The 22,888-nt window shown below is 36.8% G+C and overlaps 1 protein-coding gene across 2 annotated transcripts in view; it reads right to left on the bottom strand.

Moving 5' to 3' along the window:
• Positions 1-22,888, bottom strand: part of LOC105383286 (microtubule-associated protein futsch) — a 67,208-nt gene that overhangs the window by 16,462 nt on the left and 27,858 nt on the right. For both annotated transcript variants that reach the window (XM_048624560.1, XM_048624561.1), the window contains exons 4-5: positions 13,342-13,425; positions 11,765-11,914 (exon numbers count right to left, since the gene is read on the bottom strand). In XM_048624560.1, the coding sequence (XP_048480517.1) occupies positions 11,765-11,914; positions 13,342-13,425 (234 nt within the window). The remainder of the gene's footprint in view (positions 1-11,764; positions 11,915-13,341; positions 13,426-22,888) is intronic.

The following is a 22,888-nucleotide window of genomic DNA, read 5'->3' as shown; positions in this document are numbered from 1 at the left end:
GAGAAGCGAGGTGGAGCCAGCACGGTTCGGTGATCACGCCCACATACATAATGCATCAGATGGAAAACTAGACTTTCGCGAAGATGCTACTAGTTGTATGCTAGTCACCAGAACGATTCACTCGTTTCAAACAGTTACCCAGTCGAGCGTTCATCGAGCTATTGTTTTATTCCTATTACTTCATTTACAGAGAAGAAAAAAAAAAATTGTAGAATTTTAAGGTTACTTATGTAGATTTTTACAAATTGCAACTAAAGATGACTTCACCACTTTTAAATATACAATGTAGTAGTAGGTATGTTTAGATTATTTTCAATTATATTATTGTACCTAGCAAACATTGTTTGATTTTAATTTAAACATTTACTGTATTAGCACGTACAATAATATACAAGTAGTCAATATAGAGTACGTAGAAGTTATCGCAGTCTGGCTAGATTTATGGTTAAGGAAATCTAGGGGGTATTTAAAATTCTATCGGCACTGTGGCCAATGTATCGTAAATATAAATATGTTCGTGACTTGAAAATTAAGCTGGATCATGCAATAGAGAAGTCAATAAGGTCACACTTGTGTTTCCTTGCTTGCTAAAAACGTGTCTACGGTAACCAAGACACGTCTTTGACCAATTTAAACCTGAATACGATTTTGTTTTAAAATTATTACCATTTGTTTTGAGCCTGAAGGTTAAATCAGAGACAACGTAGAAAAAGATTGAAAATATTACAAAATTAGCATTCGCTGAATAAATCTTGAAACTGGTAGGTAAGGTAATATTAGGAGTTATGATTGAATAGTCCATCATTCTTGTGTAGTTATTTTGAGACTTCAGATATTTATTATAATATATTTTCACATTGTTCTGAGCTCACTAGAAAACTAGAAAAGAAAGTGAGCCAAGGCTACCTCAGAATTACACTTGCTTCGCTATGTCATCATCACTAATTCGTCGCGCAGATCTAACCCTCTCAGATGACCGACTCTTCGACTACCCACTACATAAATAACATAAACTGTGTTAAGACGTTTGCATCAATCTAACTTACCATTCGCCGTCGAGATTTAGAGGAGAGCTTTACAAAGTGGGATATTTATCGTCAATGAAAATGTCGCTTTAGTCATCGGGATGCGCCCGCACCTGACGGCAGAAATAGATCGCTCTTGGCAAAACCGAGCGCGTGGGACGCCCTCGTAAATACGAAACAACGGGTAAATTACACTGACGATGACATGAAAGACAGATAGGATATGAAATGATTGTCCGAACGTTACAGGTATACGGACACTAACAAAAAAGTCAAATTTCTTGTGTTGGACAATTGTTAAAACCGGTAGATTATTGTGGCAATATTCCGTGGAATTCTATCATTGTCCCACGACTCAGAGTTGTGAGTTTCAGTTTATTTATTATATTATGTGTGTCTTTAAAATAAATATCTTCAAATTTTACCCTATTATTTTTAAAATGAGTACTGATGTCAGAAACAATGTGGCAACTTTCTCAGCGCTCAGTTCCACTTCCCACAGGTAGACGGTGTAAACAAACGTAAACTTTATTTTAATATCGGACTTTCGTCACAAAAGCGCGCAAACGAGGTTTATATAAATCCTCCAGTCCATTTATATTCGTTTAATAGTTTCACCCAGTTCTTATTGGAGATTTATTACTGTTTTGTGGTGGAAGAATTAATAAAATTTTAAGTAGGTTTACTTTTAGGAGCTACCTTGCATTAACAGTTCTTCTAATATACCTAGATGAATTGAATATACCTATTGATGATCTCAAATGACAGGATACTATTCGAAATAGTATTTGAATTTTATGCTATCCTTGTATGTGGCAGCGTTAAATCTAAATACAATACGGTAGGGCGGTTTTCATAAAGCAAACATTTTTGGTAAACTTTCCTGGTTTCCTGTAAATAAATTATTACAGATATTTATATCCTAACCTCTGAACGTACAGTCCGACATAAAGTCCAATACATAACATTAGTGTGTTTCTGAATTTCAGAGTCCCCGCACGTTTAGCAACGGATGTGTACGAATGCCAATTCAACGACTTGTAGGTTTAACACTCGCGTGTAACATAACGTAATGTTACCGAAAACTGAATAAAGGAACACGAACACTACCAAAACACTTCTAAAACGAAACATGTAAGCATTCTGAGACTTACGATTCAGAAACTTCAACATTCAACATGCCTAAGGTCCATCGAACCTAAACGGATTTTTATTGGCCATTGCAACCGTTGGCTACTTAGCTATGGCTAGATAAGTACTTTTAGAGAGAGAACTGAAATTACTATAGGTTCTTATCTACTTTGTAAACGTAAATTTAGAAGCGTCGTGGGCGAGCTAGCTTCAGTGATCGTAACTGCTTAACAACGTTGTGATGATGATGAAACGTAAAATTTATTATATTTACAAAAGCTTTTCAGTGAAATTTTCTATCAGACAATTTGAGAATATTGCAGAAAATGTTAGTATAAATACCTGCATATTTAATATGCGGGCAGCTAACTGCCGGCGCGCGGCGTTGCGATCGTGCGCGCATAATCAAAGCCGGAATGCAGGTATCTGCTGCTGGTAGGAATTCTACTTACAAAACAATCTAAAACAACATACCTACGTAGTTGAAGAGAAGCAGTTACAGATATATTTTATAAAGTTTAAATCACCCAAAAGTAAATACAGATAAAATGTGCTGGGTTGTATAAAAATGGAGCAAAACCGTCGTTTCCGATACAAAAACCACGCGTTTCCTCGCACCGCGGTTTCCAAGAACTAATGAACAGTACGCAAATAGTCCGTCTGTCTGTCTGTCTGTCCGGAACCACGCGTCCGCAGCAACGTGACGAAACAATGATTGATTTGACATTGAAAAAGAAATGGGACAAAAGAAATGTCCATCTTCAGTTAGCCTGAAACCGTGAAGAGCAGAGATCACTAGGTCTCCCTGAGTCCGTGACACCCATAACTCTATTCTTGGCTAATTTGTCATCCGCTAAGCCGGGCCACTGCAGTGTGTGCAGTTTGCAGTCATTAAATTAATCATACATGTGACTGTGCGGGTCGTAGTCAGCAACAATTATATTTTAAACAGATCAGAGCACGGGCCGCAAGACGCACACGGTTTCTTAAGACATGACAAAAGTTCCGTCGCACTCGCTCTCGAAGCCGTGCGATGTGAATGAGCTCGACGCAAAACTTTTAAAAGACCAATATAGCACCCATGTAGTAACTTTCCCAACAGTTTTTATTACTAACTCGAACAAAACAGCGCAATAAGATGATAATACCCGCATGTCCGCAATATGAAGTAGAGCCAACCACCGCAAACGATTAAGTGTGAATCGAAAGTTTAGCCTCGGTAGTCTCGACTCTCGGTACCATCCTACCATCACTACAATCACCATGATGGTTACTCTAGCTTACAAAAAACAAAGTTTCGGAAGTTCCGATTGCATGATATCTTAGGTTCGTAGGTCTTTTGTTAAGCTAGAGAGAACCCACCAGTCGCGCGCTGATCTTCAATTACGCATGATCCCGGTGAACCAGGTATAATACTTGTATACCTAAGTACCTACCTACAATAAAAAAAAAAACATTTCTTTGTAGAATCATAAAATTAATTTTCCATAGAAACTTTGTTGGTCACGTGACTTTTTACTACTTATAGAGAATGTGTTTTTTTCGCGAATTTTGAAATTCTGATTTCAGTTTCGGGCTTAGATATACTTACCATGCTGCACATGTAGGTTACTTACTTGCACGTACTTTTTGCAACACCCTGTATAAAATAGTACGTGCCAGGAGTTAAGTAGGACGACTTGTGTCGACAGCATAGCATTCTAACAGAAATCTAAAAGTGTTTTACCGTGAGTATTTGTGAGATTCGTGAGTGACAGGCCGTTAGTGCACTTGACAGTTGCATCGATTTGGAAAAGATTAAAGCGATGGTTAAAAGTTAACATACTCTGAAATACTCAGAGATATAGGTAGATAGTACATTTGAAGTCTGACGAAAAGCTTTACGGCACCGCTAATCCACTTACCGCATTTACACATTATTTTATTACCTACACCGACAGCTGATATTTTCTATTGACTACACAAAAATACATGAAGGTGAAATACCCTGACATACTTAACAAAACAAAAGTGTCTTCAGCTCCTGATGAACGTCAGAAATGTCACACCAACGCGCAAAATCACTATGTCAGTCCGGCGCGTGCGGCTTATAAAACGCAACATAATTTTCATTTGATAGACACATTGCAATTTGTATTGTTACTTGAGTTACCTAGCCGTTATTTCCGAACGGGTCTTTGTACGGAAACAACGGTAGCTGTTTCTGCCATTCGTGGCTTCGAGTGCTGCCATCTATCTCCGTCAATTAGCATTAATACTGAACACGAGTCCTCGTGACTAAACAAATGGTTAGAAAGTGGGGAAAACAATAATAGTGCACCAATTCCACATATTACCTAATGTTTCCACCCTCGCATCACGAGAACGAAAGTCTGAATCACTATTGCTGATTTCGTATTCCTTTTATGGCTATAAAATTACAGATCTATTTGTTTGTTTGTAGAACTGGCTCCAATATTGTAGGTTAACTTCAGTAAGTACCTATGACATTTTAATACTTTCCGGAAGTCAAATTTCTTATATCTATCCATGCGCTAAATAATAATAATACTAATATTAACTTGAACTAGTCCGAGTAGTAAAACAAATAAAGAATTAATTGAACCAATTAATCTCGCATACATTTTTATTGACGTGCCGTGGATAACTAAGTTTTATTGCGAAAAAAACACGTGAAGCTTCCGGAACAGAAACAGACGAAGCATCTTAAATGGGCTTATATTTTTAATATTTCACATGTTATAACATACAATATAATATTATAGGAAGTCCGGGAGAAATTTATAAGAATAATTACAATAATATTGTTGCAATAATGGTATTATCCGACAGGTTGTGTGCTCTAGAAAAAGCGGAGTAATGGCGATCAGAGTCGAGTCTCACTTGAGAACTAGCCAGAATAGCGCACATCTGGTTCCTGATGCCCTAATATTGATGGATTGCCACACTCCACGTCCATCGTACCTTACGCCTGAATACCATGCCAAATCCATGCTACTTAGGTGCCGGTTTGTGAAAGCTTCTCAAGGGTATGCGAAATTCGATTAGCTAAAAGCTAGTTAGTGGCGGAATCCGGTAAATATACTACGATGTATATGAAGATCACATAGTATTTTAGATATAAAGTATGTTTTGTACTTTTTAAGATCTACAAAACGAAACTATTCAAACTTTTTCGTAGTTAGAAAACCTGGATAAATTTTGCAGACTGCTTTCTCTTACGAAGTTTTGTTATATTTTAAACATGGCTGGTGTTGGAACTAATAAACAAAACGGTCTCATTGAATACCAGTGACAGGCCATTTTGTGTTTACTTCAGAACATCCTGGAAATCAGCAATTATCCAGAGCGAACATAAACTTCAGCCTTGAATCGTAAAAGTAAACATGAAGCAAATATAATTTTGCCCTTGAATTGAAAATCGCAGCATATCATGGTCATGGAAAATGTTTATACGAAGAAATGTTCTATGTAGACTTATAATTTAGGTACATGAAGGTACATAATATTCAAAACTTACCATGGTAATCAAAGTGTCTTTATAAGTATACAGCATTGCAGGTACATACCTAAAACAAAGAAATAAAGGTATTTAATACAATTATAAAACACAAAAGCTCAGAGCAAAATTCCAATAATACCTACATGATCAAAAGAACAGTGTTGCATTTAAAAGTAAAATAAATCATAATAAATATGTGTATTCTATCTATCTCAAAATAATCTATTTTATAAAGGATATCTGGTAGAGATAAACAAAAAGGGCGCCTTTTCTAACGTTTTAATATTAAGTTTTAATTCTATCCTTTTATATTTTTGCCAAATAAACTGAAAATAATTCAGCGTGATAATTATCATTTATAAATCCGTTTTAGTTTCAAATGATGACTGCGCCAAGATTGCGCAGACAAATTGTGACGTAAAATTTGAAAACAAAGGTGCTTTCAATGCAGTATCGTGTGAAACAAAGCAAAGATTTAAAGAATGAACCGTCTGGAAGCAAAGTGAAAGAGGAAAAAATTCCCTAATTGGTCGACGGCGCAGTTAATTTGAGGAAGGCCGAAAAAGGATGTAAAAGTGAATCGGTTCTCCGCGTCACTTCAAAGCTTTGGGTCGGTGTTAATGAGCGAATTGAACATGGCGCGGGCGAGCCACATTACTCATCCGTTCGATTCGTAATGGCTTCAAATTCGGAAATAGAAGACCAAAGATAAATAGAGACTTAGCAGCACACGGTAGATATATCTGTCAATTTATCAAAGACAATCCAAGTAAATGACGAATAACGACTTGTAATTGAAGACGACATAAAATAATAATAAAATAAATAATACAGTATGAATAAGTATAATTTTAGAATATTATACAGTTCCATTCCATTCCATTAAAAAAACAATTATCTCATCAGAAAATCATTAACAGAGAAAGTGAAAGAATCCTAATACCAACTAATTGGTCGCCCGCTTACCAATGTCACAAACGACTATTGTTGTCTACTCAGGGCAAAACTCGGTCAGAGTCTAAATAAAATAATTATATCTACGAGTCAATTTGGAAACAATCCTGGAAATCACACACATGGCGCGGAAACAGGTAACTCCTAACAAATCATCATAATGTGATGATTTTAGAAAGTAGTTTATAGTACAAAATATCTAAGAAATTTAAAGCTGTCAAAAATCAAAATAAATACCTATACCTATGGAAAGTATCGAAACTTTATTAAGTCACATAACAAACAAGTAAAGGTTTACACCTTCGGCAAAGTATACCTAAATACAAGACCGATTTCAAGCATACATAGGACATTTTGTAAATATATTTAGTGTTATGGAAATCTTGAAAAATATAATTATATGCTTATGTGTTATTTAAAATTAAAGTAGACAAGTTCAAAGATCAAATAAAATGCTTTTGAAAAAACTGAAATTTAAAGTTGAGGTATAAGTACTTTGGAAGAGACCGAGGAAAGTATAAATATCCTTGTTGACATTTTAATTTGATTGGAGTTCTCGGAGACATTAGGCAGTGCTTTGTGCAATGCCGATAAAGAGGAAGGAGGGTGTCAATATTGTGACAATGTTTAATACATAAATAATATGCGTGGAATGTATTGTATCGTTAAAATTAATATGAATTTCTTATATGTTTGACATGTAAAGCTTATTTACAATGCAAATATCAACAGTGTACACACGCAGTCGGCATTTGTTTGACGAACAACAAAGCGCAAAATTGCCTAATTTGAATAGCAACTGCAGCCATCCTACACCATACTTTCTTTAGTTCAAAGGAACCGCCCACGCCAAGAGACGTACCGAATAATACCGGTTCCAAATTTAAATTTAAAATTGCACCGTGTGTTTACGTTATGCAATATTCTATAAATATTGGGGCAGTAACATAATCATAGCGTACTCCAAATAATTATAATGTATTCGTTATGCGTAACAAGTGTTTTCGCTCTTTGAACAAAACCAGTTTCCTCTGCTGCTTCATATCCAATTGATATTATTAAGGTTTTGCGGTCACAACAGGAGTCATCTCATTTATAATCTTATATCACACGTAAGTATAATAAAAAAATATACGTAATATGAGATTATTTATTGAAGTTGTTAGACACCAATATTTTCCTTCAGGAAAATTTACTCATTGTCAGTGATAATTCTCACCTATTATTCAACTTGTCACACATCACCTTCGTTAGCATAGGTCATACAATCTAAACCATTATGTAACATGTACCTACATAAGTAGAACAATATAAGTGGCAGTCTAACCAAATGGCTCATTAAAGCGTTGAGTGCACTCATTAAGATTATCGATGTTTAAACTGGTTAGCCGAAATAAAACGACTAGGCAGTTTTCAATTTCATCCATTTGATTTGATGTGTCAAGAGTGAATGTAAGAAGAGTCAGTCTAGATCAAACGTTAGTTCTATTATTGTTGTATGTATAAGGTCAGTTACTTAAAGTGCATAAACCAAAGACAATAGCTATTATAGAAAGAAGTGGAGCAAACTGTAAGCGATGCTAAAGGCGATGCCACCCAAGGAGTTCACGTAACTTGGCGGCCACATTTCCGGTGTTTTATAAACTCTTTCCGACAATGTATGTAAGCACCTCCTCCGAGTGGAACTGCCACTTACTTTGTCATTACACGACTTTCCACTTTTTATTGTTTCACCGCAACTTGGCACGTTTGTTCTAAATGTAGGTATTTTGTTAGTTTGAGGTGGCAATAACAAAGTGTCTTGTTGTACATTGTCGAGCCTGTCATCTTGAATTCCACACTTGAGTAGTTATCGCAGAATACAATATGCGTGTGTTATATGGATACTTTGTCTTAGTTGTAAGATTCAATGTTAGGTTATCGGAGAATTAAGTTTCACATATTATTATACTTTAATAACTACAACTAAGTGCCTATATAAATGGTAATGTATTCGAAAAGAGTTAATATACTCGTATTTATACAGTTTTTCAAGGCAACCTTTGGTAATTTTAATAAAGGAGATAAGGGGATCTTACAATTAAAAGGTTTAAGGACATAGGTTCACTTCATAAGTAATTAGACACTAGATGAGTAACACTACAATTATTATACCTTTAGTATTCTTGTACTTGTTCAAGGTGCTCCAGCACTGATTCCTTCTCAGATCAATGTCACTACAAATGTTCAGTTCACTGCAGAAAGTCTTTTTCTGTACAATCAACTTTTTGCGGTTATTGTTCAAGTCCGGTTGAAACAACGACACTATCTTGTTTATAGGGTTCATCTTTAATAAGTCCATTTACGGTTTTTTTATAAGAGCAAATAAATGAAGTCACGCACTGCTGCCCCCTCACGAGATCTTTTGATAATTTTCGCCGAATTGAGTAAAAAATGTAACGGTCCTTAAATTCAATGCCTGATTGTACTGCGTAGCCGTGTAGCGGTTAAACTCAAAACTGTAAAATTATCGTGCCAATTTTTTTATTTCTTTTATGTATCTGTCTCATTTAACTGAGAAAAATATTGGACATCAATTTAGTACTTAATTAGTTTTATTAATTCAAGCCAGATTATGCTCGGTATCAAAGCTATTATGTTTGAATAGACATCTGCTTAAAAAAGTCCAGTTCAAAGATATTAACACAACAAACGTCACAATATCAACAAAACTTAAAAGACGCGCAGTCAAAGTTCAGAGGCGCCCGGGCGTTTAAACGCTGCGTCTATTTTCTCCCAATCATGTCGAGTTGTCGTCGCGTGCGCACGTCGCGTCCTACCTGCGCGGACTGCGGCTGTCAGCCTGACACTTCGCGTGGAACTACTTTCATTAACCCCCGGTTACCGACGTGGCAACTGACAAGGATGTGTGAGGCAGTGAGGCTGATTAAATGTTAATACTTAAGTATATTTTTTATTTAGATACTTACCTTAGCCGGTTAGCTCTGAGTCCGAATTCTTAAATATATATCAGGGTATTGCAAATTTTGTAAGTACTGTAAGCTGAAATTAAGTGACACAAGCTCATTATTTTGATCAATTTTTGTTCTACAACTTTGGAAATGCGTGAAAAAAGTCTACTCGATATAAGTAGTAAAAATTTGCATGACCAAACCAACAAAGAGTTAAGTCGTAGAACATAAGATGTTCAGAATGACCCCTTGTGAGTCACCTCCCTTCAGCCTACTATATACCCTCTACCTATCTCTCAATTCAGGCCAAATTTGATGTTAAGTACCTATAAAAAAATAAAATAACACGCACTCACGCCTTGTACTAATGTACTCCCTTGCGGTGTAGGCAGAGGTGCAATGCTGCACCCACTTTTCGCCAGAGTGTTATGTTAGTCCCAATGTACCTAATAGGGGGCGGGCCTATTGCCATTTTACGGGCACATCCAAGATCCGAGAACAAATATCTGTATTTAAACAAATATCTGCCCCAGCCGGGAATCGAACCCGGGACCATCGGCTCAGTAGTCAGGGTCACTAACCACTACGCGATTCGGTCGAGTACCTATACTTAATAGAAATATAATAACTATTATTTCAGCTCATTTTACGGCCTAAGTAAGGCAATTAAACAGTAGGTGGATTTAATAAAACTACTTTCACTCTAGGTGGCGTTGACTCTGGCAGTATTCAACCCGTTCTCAGGCGTATGTCAAACAGGAAGCTGACTTGTCTCACCTGACGAGAAGCTGACATCGAATACTGTCATTATTTCCTAATTACATAAACAATTAATTACTGTCATGTTCATGTAAAATTACATGCACACGAGATCCTAGTCTTTCAGGTCAAATTTATAAGAGCATAGACATAGATTACATAATAAAAGTTGACATAGAGTAATGTTATTTTAGTAATAAGTTGGTTGGATTTGTTGGTCATACTTATTTCAATTCAAATCCCTTTATAGAGAGATACTCTTTTCTTGTACACAAACAAGATTCATATCTTATGGCTGAGAGTTAATCTCACCCTAAGAGATCTTTCACGCATTATCAACAAATAAAAAACAATGTTTCCTCTTGCGTGATACGCGCACGCACATGTGTTGAATGTAACACAAGACGTGGCAAAACAACAACAGTGGTGTTTTATCTGATCCAGACAGATAATATGCATGGCTATGTAATACCATCTACCACTCTACACATGAACCTACTTGTTATAAATATATGGTAAGTATTAAAAATATAAGTAGGTCCCTTACAATCCACGTTTTCCATAGTCAATACATTTTATTTAAATTTTACATAACCACTACCTAAAAACCGTAGAAACTAATGTAAATATCTTCTTTAATGTAAGTAGTCCAAGTACATACAGGTAATTAATAAAATTAGAAGAACAAAGCCTTTTGTCCTATTCCAGACAAATAACGAACCGTCATCGAAGATTTATAAACTACTAGCTGTTCCCGCGCGCTTCGCTTCGCCTTAAAAAGTTTTCCCGTGGGAATTCCGGGATAAAAAGTAGCCTATGTTTTTTCCCAGGGTCTAGACCGTATGTATACCAAATTTCATTCAAATCCGTTCAGTAGTTTTGGCGTGAAAGAGTAACAGACAGACAGACAGACAGACAGACACAGTTACTTTCGCATTTATAATATTAGTTAGGATTGCTACGAGTATTATTATTGAACCCGTAACTTTCACGTTTCTTCAGAGATTACTAGTAACGCCATCTGTGGTATTTAGTAAGAACTTTTTTGAACAGTAGAACAGTATTTATAAGTTTCATTTGATCTGTCAGTTACTATGGATCACGACAGATGGCAGCACCGGGTCTTATATGAAGTTATACATCACCTTTGGGTTTACATTACAGCGCCTTTGGGTTTTGGGAACAATATTGTGCAAATAAATTAATCAATAGGCTTACTGTAAGGCTCGGTAAGAGGGTTGGTGTTGGTAGGTATTTTCCCCCTTGTTTAAAATAAAATATACAACGTACTGTATAATAACTACTTTGTGATTAAGTTTTTCTGTTGGATTAATCAAAATCGTAGAGCATTTAATCGTAGAAAAAACTTTAAAGACTGGTCAACGCACTCGTTTTCGACACAACCCTTTTCTACACAACAAAATACAGAAATTTTCCCTCACCTTTGTTATTAGTAGGCAGGGTAGTAGGCCTTTGCGCGGGGGTGCGGCGCGGGGGAGTCTTGCGCGGGGAGGCGGGGGGTGCGGGCGGCGCGCGCGCTCGCACTGCCACCGGGGACGCTGCCAGCTTCTGTACGACGCCATTTTTCTTTGCTGAAACATGTGAAAAGGGTTGAATTAGGGGGTGTTTTATAGCAGCTAGTATTAGTGAAGAAATGCTTTGAGTGTGTGACTGAAACTGTATTGCATATAGTCTTATAGCTGGAAGATATATACTGAATAGTTTATAGATTAATACACAAGATCTATCACATCAGTGAAGAATAAAATTAAAGTGGTTGCTAACTGTTCTTATGCACCTACATAATAATATCTAATGCTCATCATCTTCAGCCATTCAGTAGGTACTGTCTTTCAAAAATTAGTTTCCATTTTAAATCTTATCTAGAGACTGTGATTCTTTTTTTGGGTGAAATAATCAAATGTACTAAACCATTAACTAACTTCAAGTCACGAATTGTCATAAAAGTTAATGAGCGTCCTACACGCTCTTAACTAGCGAAGTTGCGTTTGACACACTTATTAGAGGACGGTCTAGCTTGCTCGTATTCTTAGTCAAGTAGCATTGAAATCTGATTTGTTTCTTAACAACACATTTCCTTAAATAATCTTTAAACGTTTTACGTAGGTTTTGACCTACGAGCAATCTAATTATAGCTAAAACTTTTAATTAAATTTCGATCGATCGATAAGAGATTTTTTTTACATTTTCTTAGATTCTAGTTTAAGTTCCTAGTTCCCTACTCCTGAAGGCAAAAACAAATTAAAGAATGCACTTATTCGCTGGTAGGTACTATTATGTTCCTTGGTATTTCTGTCGAGTTTTGCAAGTTTTTGCTAACGAAGCGGTACGCTACATCGGTGTAACAATTACTGAAAGCCGTGATGCATGCCGGATTCTAGGAAAGCGTTGCACCACTAAAGGGGTCTTACTGGGGTCTGGTAATATCACACATTCTACCTATAAAAGTTGAAATATTCTCTGAGAAATATGCTAATGTAACATTGCGTGTAGAATTTAGTAGGCAGGTTTTTATTACAATACTTATGAATAAAAACTTACATAGGTACCTACTAAATTAAATTACGAACCTTTGTAAGAAACGTATGCTAGGTTGAAATTATGAATCACTATTGCAATGGGTTTCAGTTCTTGAAACCCATGAAAATCGTATCACATGAAAGCTTTTCCATAGCAACTAAAAGTTAGTCATAATCCTGGCATGAACAAATATTTATTATTACCACCTATTAGGTACGAGTATAAATTAATTAAAGTCGACTGAAAATCTACTGCTATTCATTTTCATCACAGACAAGATGTGGACTTTTTACTTTTCTGAATCATTTCTTTGTATGTGCATATGCATAGGTAAGTATACAATATATATACATATATCTTCACATTTCGCAACGCAACCAAACGTAGACGTTCAAAAGAGAAGCCCACAAAACCCGCATGCGAGATTGGCATGACATCACACTTCGCTAACTAGGGGAGGTCGGGGTGGATGACTCACCGGGGGCGACGGCGGGGGGAGGGGCGGGCGGCGCGCGCGCGGGGGTGGCCGGTGCAGGGAGGCTGTCCCGCTTCTTGCCGTTTCCTGAAAATAATGAAATATGTTGGCGTTACATACTCGTCTGGTTTTTTCTTACCCGACTACGTCCAAGTAAAAAGGACGGTTATTACAATTCTATTTGTAAGTGTCACAAAGATTTGTGCAATTGCTTTTTTTGGGACCTCCTATACGCAGTGCAATGCTCACGACCCCTTGGTTATAACATTGAAATACAGATATTAATTACAGTATAGGTCATTGGTACTGAAAAAAAAGGAATATATTTAAGGCCTGTCTTAATGGAGCGGTGGTTGCTTAGTCGGGTAAGCGCCCGCCCGCTTCTCACTCAAGAGATGCGGGTTCGAATCCCGGCGCTGACATGTACCAATGAGTTCTTTTAACTTAAGTACAATGTATACCGTCGCTCATTTTCAAATTTCTTCTGAGCGACAAATGATGCCTTCTGCAACATTGAAATACATTTATCAGAGCATCCGGATATTCACGATATTACCAACTACAAACGGTAATATTTCGTTAAATTTTTAAATTAAATGTTTGAAAATTGGGGGCGTTTGGTGACGGCATTTTGTGATTGGAACTTTTTCATTGCCTGTGAGTGTATATTTTTTATCAAAATACGGATTACGTTACAGAAATATAGTACCTATACCTATTATTTATTTGTAGTGTAGTCATAAATCGAACATTACCGTTGTGAAAATTTCTCTAACAGTAAATATTGCGAAAAGATTGATCAAAAGCAATTAAAGTGTATGTATACTATCCCACTGTGGTGAGGCCGTTTCTCACGTCGTACAAGAAAGTTATCTAGACGTGTGTGAAGTCAATTTATTAAATCTTTTCTCGTACACCGTACGTGAAAGCACGATATATTCACTTAGCCAGTTCACTAACTAGGAGTGAAAAATACTCGAGTTACAAGCGTATAGGTTTACTAACAGTTCTTTATGTAGAGGTAAAATAAATACAGAAAATACTAGTAGGAAATGAGGAAACGGAGGTATAAATTAATGTGTGTAATTTAAGCTTAGATTACGCTATCAAGCGGAAGCGCTCCAGAAAGTAATCGTATGTTCAATCACTTTTTATAGAAATATGTAGCACCTACCACCTTTTGTCCACTATTTTAGAAGATCTATTGCATTTCTGGTGGTTTTTGAACTGTGAGCTTGTCTGTAGTTACTATAGAAGCCCGAAGAAACACCAATAAGTACGCATAAATTTGCTCTACGTAATAATTTTTAACTGAGTTATCATCAAATCTAACTGGCGTCTATCCACATTCTTGAGTGACAGGTCCGAGATAAGCCGACCTCACAATCCACTTAACTACGAACAGATAATCTTGGATTTCACAATAACGTAACAATAGTTTTATCAACGAATGATCTTGAAACCTGCAAAGGTGCTGGAACCTACAACCTACAGTATATACCGTTCCATCTACATCTATGAGAAAAAGGCTACCATAATGACTATAATACCTTTACATTTAACAGTATACTCGTATAATGCTACTGTTGTACACATTTCACATATACTCGTATGTACATATATTATGTATCCTACCTTTGAGTATCAAATGAAAATGAAGTATTTTCCAAACACCAGTGGAAAGCAAAATCGGTCTGCCGTTTAGAGCACTGAAAGGACACGTTTAACTTATAACACCCTTCTTTATATGTCAGAGTTTAAAAGGTTCAACTGTATGTTTAACAGTTTGTATGGCAGAACACCCGTAGTTTACTGTAAAGATTGTGTGACCACGGCGCGCCCCACGTGCGTGGTTGCAGGGCTTCCTAGCCGTGCGGCTTCTGTTGCGGATTTGTTATTTATGCAATCAAACACTGCTTTAAGCCACTGACATACACCGTTTTACAGGCTATATATTCAGGTCATAAGCTGCTATAGCCAGTAGGCTACTAGGCTGGCTAAACGACAATAAGTTTGCGATTTAGACTTTAAGAAAAGTAGACCTTTTTTATTCTGAAAAATTTTTTTTTTTTTTTAGTTCAAATTTTCGTTTTGCCCTTGTTACAGCTTAAATTTTCGTTTAGAAACAACGTAAATTACGTGACTTTTTGTAAAGTCATTATGAGAATCAGACTTTCTGTTTTCTTATACGTTCTGCTACTTAGACTAACCAAATCTACAGTTACAATTAAGTACAATTCTCTTTATTTGCACCAAAACAGAAAAATAAAATAAGTATAGTTAAGTACTTTAAAAGATAAACAGTACAAAAATGCGGCATTATTGCTTATAGCAATATCTACGAGAAAAGCATTGGATGGAAGAAGTTTAAAAAGGTTAAGAAGTAGCTAAAGAAGAACAAAAATAATTCAGAGGAACTTATTTATTTGCTTGCCCTTTAACACGTCCATTGTACCTACCCTACGATGTACGAGTTCTCAAGGCAATCGACAGAGAATGTCGCGGGGCATTCCTGCCTCAGGTTATTCAACTTTAAAGCAAACTCTACATTATATTTTATTTTAGCTGACCTAATCAACGAGGAATTTATAAGCACTTTCCTTTACACAAATTATTCTGTTAAATATTAGAATACCTACATAGTTCGAGGTCAAGAAACTTGTGGCGAGCACAAATATTTTGTGGAAAGTCAATCTTTATCCGTACAAACATCTTTACTATTTCTACGAACGAGAAGGTTGACTGACCCTGACTTTTAGTTCATGGAAAAGTCTTGGCCACCATAGGAAATTGTGTGGAACAAGAACCTTGATTGGTCCTTGACAATATTGAACCGTGTTGCGGTGGTTTACCCTAATCGATACTGCCAAAGTTGAATACTGAGGAGCTGGCAGTCGTCTATTAACTTATACAAATGATATACGAGCATCATTCAACTTTAATTGCATCACATTAATATACTTGACACAAAACATTTAAAGCTTGCTCAGGAAGCATGTTAGTCCCATTACATCTTCACATTACAACATAGACAAACTTACTGCTGTTTGAACAATAGGTTGTTTGATGAGGAAATTAAATGTTTTTCTGCTATTATCTAGAGAACAATTATTGTTCTGGTCCGCTGGGCATCTCAAATGAGTTATTTATTCTGAGTACGTCTGACAACTCACCTCGGGCTCCGAAAGATCCGAATCTCTCTCTGTTGACGGCTACTTTATACTTCTTGTCGCTTGGAACCGGCAATTTTGAAGGATATTTCTCGGAGTTGCTCCGGCAAAGCTTCTCTTTCGAGCCGTGGGCACCCATCTTGAGGAACTTGTTGATTCAAAGCACTGTGAGGAACTCCATTACTCGGCACTTGGTCACTTGCACTATATTAAGTCACATCACTATTGTTTTGTTATATCTCAGTTCGTCAAAACATGCATGGTCGGCTGCTTCCTAATTCATCATTGCAAATTAGCGTGTTGTGTCATTGTTTTTTTTACGTCTAAGTAAGACATATACGTACAATGTAAGTATTATTATGATGCTGTTGGCATATACTATTTATGTCTACAGTGATTCAAGTTTCAGCCTATGACAAAGATGGTTATTAATAGTTTTAATAGTTATTTCTTTGATCAACAGTGTTTGTTTGGAGAAGGTTTGATCGGTCCAGTTTGAAGACCATTTCGATCGTAATGGCGACGAAACGATCGTGAAAGCACACGTGCAGTCAACAAAGGAGCAAGTTGGTTTGTTTGTCCACTGATATAATTATTGCACCAACTCAGTCTATTTCGGTAGTCGACTCACCACGATGGTCAACCAGCCTAGCCTGACCTCCCCTGTTGCGGCTTCCTCCAAGAAATGGTAACGTAAATAACGTAAATAAAATTTAACGCCGGTCCGACTATTTTAGCCGTTTTTAACTCGCGTTTAGCAGTTTACTCGTGAAAGATATTCTCTAACATTATTTTGAACAGATCATTTGTCATTCAATATTATGTTACAAGATGCTGTTCATGTTTTCATGCATTACGTGTTTTGTACAACGTTAGGTAGTTGGTAACCATTTTATGTTATGAAGTTATGATATACCTAGTTATGAGCAAAACTTTATACGACAATACTGTTATTTTGGTTATTTTTAATAATTTTGCTATGTTAGTGTTCCTAGTTCGTAATTAATGAGATTTCAGAAAACAAAACAAATTAACATCCAGCATTGAAAACTCAATTAACAAATGGTCGCTTAAATTTATGTAAATTCATACTTTAGAGTAGCATATACCTAGGTACAGTTGAACTAGACACGAGCAAATATCCTCACATTAACCGTCGCCGGTCTGCGGGATAATTTCCTAGCGGAGATTAGACTCGGCTCCTGCTGGGAACTGCATATAATTCGATCAGCTTTCATGTGAATCGGTAAATCGATCGATTTTTAACCGTTTCAGTTTTAAAACCTCTGAAATATCGAGTATCTGCGGGCAAACACTGTTTGTGTTACAGATTACTTTGATGTTAAAAATCTAAGTTATTCTTTTGTAATTAATTAAAATTAACCTACTTCGTTCAGAAATATAACAGTAAGATTTATCGTGAAACCTTCTATAGGATATCTACTACACACAACATAAATAGGCTCTCGGTGGTATTCTACTCATAGAAAACTAGTTTATGTGACCGTAAGTAAAATGATATTTGTGTAAGCCGACCTACTGTAACTCATGTAGGAAAATGCCTTGTTCTGCTAATGGAAAGATATCTACCTACATCTTCCAGAAATAGTATCAAATAGGTATTTTAGGTTTTAACATTTCACTTCATTAGACCTATAAAAAAAACTATAAAATATAAATGTTCTAGATAGAGAACATCTGTAAGTAAAGTTACCCTTAATATGCTCCGGCGTACGAACACATTTATACACACTTGCACCGCTAATAGATCGTGTTAGTCATTTTACAAGTTTACAACAAGAATACAATAAACGCCAGTTTGCTCTAAGGAGAATATTATTCAGGGTCAATTATAGTTTACATGTTGACTGCTTGTGATCAAACTTTGTAAAGGTTTAGAAATAACTCTTTAGCATTATGTTTAATAGAAGTGAGAACCTAAACATTGAAATATGTAATAGGTATAAAATGCTATAATTTCATAGACCAATGAAGTCACACTTTACATACGTAAACAGAACAACACAATAAAAGAACCCCAATAACACAATGGCACAATATTATGGTGCGCTCTTTTGTTCAAAAGTCAACGCAACATGCACAGCACAACACTAAACAAATATTTAAAAACCACTGAAGTAAGTTACTTTACAGACAACCGCTAGATTTCAACTGTGACTTGTGACTGTAAACTTGACTCTGCGCAGGAGTCGCTAATGCCGCTGTAGGTAGTATGGCGGCCACAAACAACTATGGCAGCTGACTGTGCAAACACGAGGAGCTGTATTGTGCAAATTAGCACCTTTACTGGTTTACAATTTACCCTTACTGCACATTTTATGAAATCTGATATTCAAGAACTGTAAGTTATGGAAAAAAACAACATCCTATTGCAGAATAAACAAGCTTAGTTTTAACATAATAAAACAAACAAAACCTGAATTTAATTACTGAATAATATTGAGCTCTAAACTACTCTTGGAGCCACGATTGGTATTTCTGAGAATTCCAATTCACAAAGTTGTTTTGTCCGAGACTGCAAACAATGCAAATACATAGACAGAAGCTGACTTTACGGCGACAACGCGAGAATTTACAAGCTAACACTAAAATACACACGTATAGTAAGGTCGTCCCGATACTTACCGATGCGCAATGTCTGTATTGATCTAATGTTTGAATAAGTGCTTGCAAAAAATCGATTACCTAACTACACTACATACACATCCACCCACCTTATAAAAGACTAAGACTAAGCTATACACGAATTAGAAGCCCGTGTTTCTTATACAATATTTATCAAAACTACTCACCCATTTACAAGACATGAAAGTTATTTAAAGAGCGGACACTAAAATTTGGGTTACCATGACGAATAACACTGATAAATGGCGAACGGTAATATTAACAATGACAGTGATGGATCTGGATTCCATCTGGATCCCGATAGATACCATCGATCGGATGGATCACGGAGCCAGCGGAGCGGAACTTTGCGCACGGTTCATCATGCTGATCGACTCAGAAGCATGGGCTACACTGAATCTGATCGCTGAAACAATCGACTCCACCTCTGACCTGCCTATTGTTCAGGTGACCTCATTGGCAATGCCTGCACTGAACATAGACATTCTAATGCCACATTTGGCCTGAAATTCAAATCTTAAAGACAGCGGCATAAATAGCTGTATTAATTAAAGTGAATTACAAAATACCGACCCGCATATTATACGAAATTATAACATCAGGTCATCGAAAATAAAATAAAAAGATGCGTCTGACGTTCGAATGCAAAATGAGGGCGCACCACTGCAACAGTTTTCTCTCGAAAACGGAATCTCATAATAAACAAAACAACAGAAACTGGGTGGTATCTAGAAACTGCTAGCATTAGCAACTATATCGGAATCGATGTTTCCATCACTGTCTAAGCTGTGGAGTGCAAGAGGGACATCATGATGGTTGCAGGAGCCACAGCGCGTGCTGACGCGGGCCCCAGGCCGCACCTGGCGAGGTGCCAGCGCCATGGCGTGAACAGAACAGCTGAAGTGATTCAGTTACGTTTTATCCTAAATCTTAACTCGATTAATTAAAACCTTACAATTGCAAGGTAACACGATTACTGAATGAGCGTAATGACCTGGCACAATGAATAAAATAACAATTTGGCATTCTTAGCAAATTTTATGATTTCGAAAGTGTTTGTGATTTTTAATTGGTTTTCTATCATGCATTTCAATTAGTTTCGCGAGTCTTTCGCTTCGAGTGGAGCGGTAAAAGCAGCCAAGGAAGTACGTACTGCCGCATGCAATCGCAGAATGGCACTACAACTGGGCACAGATTGACACCTTCCGGCTTCAAATGGCTTGGACCTCTAAAATGATACATTATTATTGAACGTACCAGGCTACACTACACAATTTCATGTGCAGGCTCTCCGCTCTCGAACGTAACAGATATGTCCATGAGCAGCATTTTAATACACCGTGGGACGTGATCTGAGATTTAATGCATGCGGAGTATGGTCGCCGATAAATCCTAATAATTTGCATTGCTTCAGTAAATCTGCCTATGAATAGCGGCCCAGAATTGTCTGTCATATTCAGACATACGTTATTTCAAATTATTTGTAATTCTCTTATAAATTATCAGGGTCACGATTAATAAATAGGTATTTATTCGAGGAATAAGGAGTGCTGCTAAACTACTATGAAATCTGAGCAAACATCCAATACCTTCACTTGTTAAATTCATTCACTACAGATATAGGTAGCGGCCAGGCCATGGCGTACCCAGTTCGACTGTGGGTGGTTCAACTTGTTATTTCTCTTGAAACTTGACAATCTGCAGTGGAAAGGTCCCGTTACTCACCGGAGCACCATTGGCTTGCGTTTACTATTCGCATGACACAACACTGCATAGAATAAACTACTCTTTTGCTTAGGGAATAAGACTAAACAAATGATGTCCACTCGATCATAGAACACTGACTGTATTATCTAAAAATACTGTTGTATAATAAATAAATCGAGTTTATTATGTTAACTTTTAGTTTTGAGTTTATTACTGCTTTTAGTTTAAATTTGTTAATGTTTTCTTATCTGTTGGTTGTGGTTTTTAGATGCTGACGCAGTTTTTATTCCATTTAAATTGCTTAATTAATTACCGGTCAAAACCAGTATTGAAACACCTTTAATGTTTACTGTTATTTGTAGCACCATTGGAACTGTTTGTCTGAGAAATCTAACACATTTATAATAATTAGTACACCTGCTTAACATGTTATTGTTATTATCAAAGTTAATTATTATTTAAACAGCACTGCCAAGCCCGACTGTCATCATAAATATATTGTTGATGGTTAAAAAGTAGTATCTTCATTAGGTCCCAATATAGACATGGCCACGAAAAAAATTGTTACTCGTCACGACTAGAACGGCTTACAATTTGTAAATCCATGTGAAAAAAGAACTGAAAGTTTCTCTATGGAACGATATTGTTAGCAGCTGAACGAGACAGCTAAATTACCGTTCGAGTAACACAATTGACGTGAATCTGCCAAGCAAAAACCAACAAGAGGATGCAATTAGTTCACTTTCGAAGAAACGCTAAGACTTGGCGTACAGCAGCTCACGATAAACACTGCACAAAGTAAAGACGGACTGTCATATTCCGTTTATAGGCACGAACCGCCCGACGAGTTTCGCGGAAACTGTATTAGCATTCTCGATGATATCTCACTCCCAGGTGCCTACATACTGGGAACTACAGCTTCTGGTTTGAAGGTGCAATTCAGAATCCCAATTAAGTGAAGTCCACCTTTCTGTAGCCATAGACTCCAAACCACATTCACCTCACAACAATGCGACAACCGGTTGCATTGTACGGAAACCACCTGCGTCTGTATCGTTCGCCGCAAGTCAACTGCCCGACCGGTTCTTGCGACCACAAAAATAGTCCGCCAGACTAAACTATACCATGCTAAGCTATTTATTACGAGGAAAGTGCAGTCGGATTATGTAAAAAAGCTAATTGGCATGGCGATGTAAGTGATGCAAGACGATACGCACGGCACGACGCTCGCGACTGTGGGAAAGACGACGCACCCTCCACTTGCGATCACGTGATCTGCTTTCCTAACTTAAGTGCACCTTTTCACTGTCACAACCTGACACGATCACTTCATTAGCAGATCAAAGATAAACAAAACGCGAGTCGTGCAGAGAATCGCTCGCCTGTTTAATTCTAACACAGAACTAAAGAAAGTAAAGTCAAGCGATGACGCTAGGTCGATAAGATGGGAAAAGCAGGATGTCCATTGTTCCGAATGAAATAATTAGAATATACATTAAAAAAACATTGTCACAGAACAACTCTATCAAAGATCAATAATACTGAATGCACTGCGCAGTGATACAAAAAGAAATGAGTAAACGAGTGCGAAGCGATCCGTTTCGTAGAAATGCAAAGTTGCGTATATTTGGGCCATGGTGCAACAAACAAGCGAGTGCGTAGGAGTTTGATCCCGCAACATAAATATGCCTCGCTAGGTATTTGAGCTTCTTAGAACCTGCCTGTGGCTTGTCATAAAAAATATTTGACTTACAATTCTATCCATTTGATCTCAAGATTTTACATTTGTTTATATTGCAGCACTTGTAAATATACCATTCGTTACGAGAAGTCTCCATCTGAATGTCAAATATAGAGACACATGTTTCAGTTCTCTTGATTGATGTGGAAATATTATCTTTTTATAGTTGGTAATGTGTCGAATAAAAATTATAATTTACTGTTTTCATTTTATTAAAATTGGTTCAATAAAGGATTTAGTGTCATTCATCTTCGTGTTTGAAACTATTTGGGTTAAAGGCATGATA

Source organism: Plutella xylostella, chromosome 12, assembly GCF_932276165.1.
Source record: "Plutella xylostella chromosome 12, ilPluXylo3.1, whole genome shotgun sequence".
Classification (NCBI taxonomy): Eukaryota; Metazoa; Arthropoda; class Insecta; order Lepidoptera; family Plutellidae; genus Plutella; species Plutella xylostella.
Note: the sequence above shows the minus strand (reverse complement) of the source record. Positions and strands in the feature narration are given on the sequence as shown.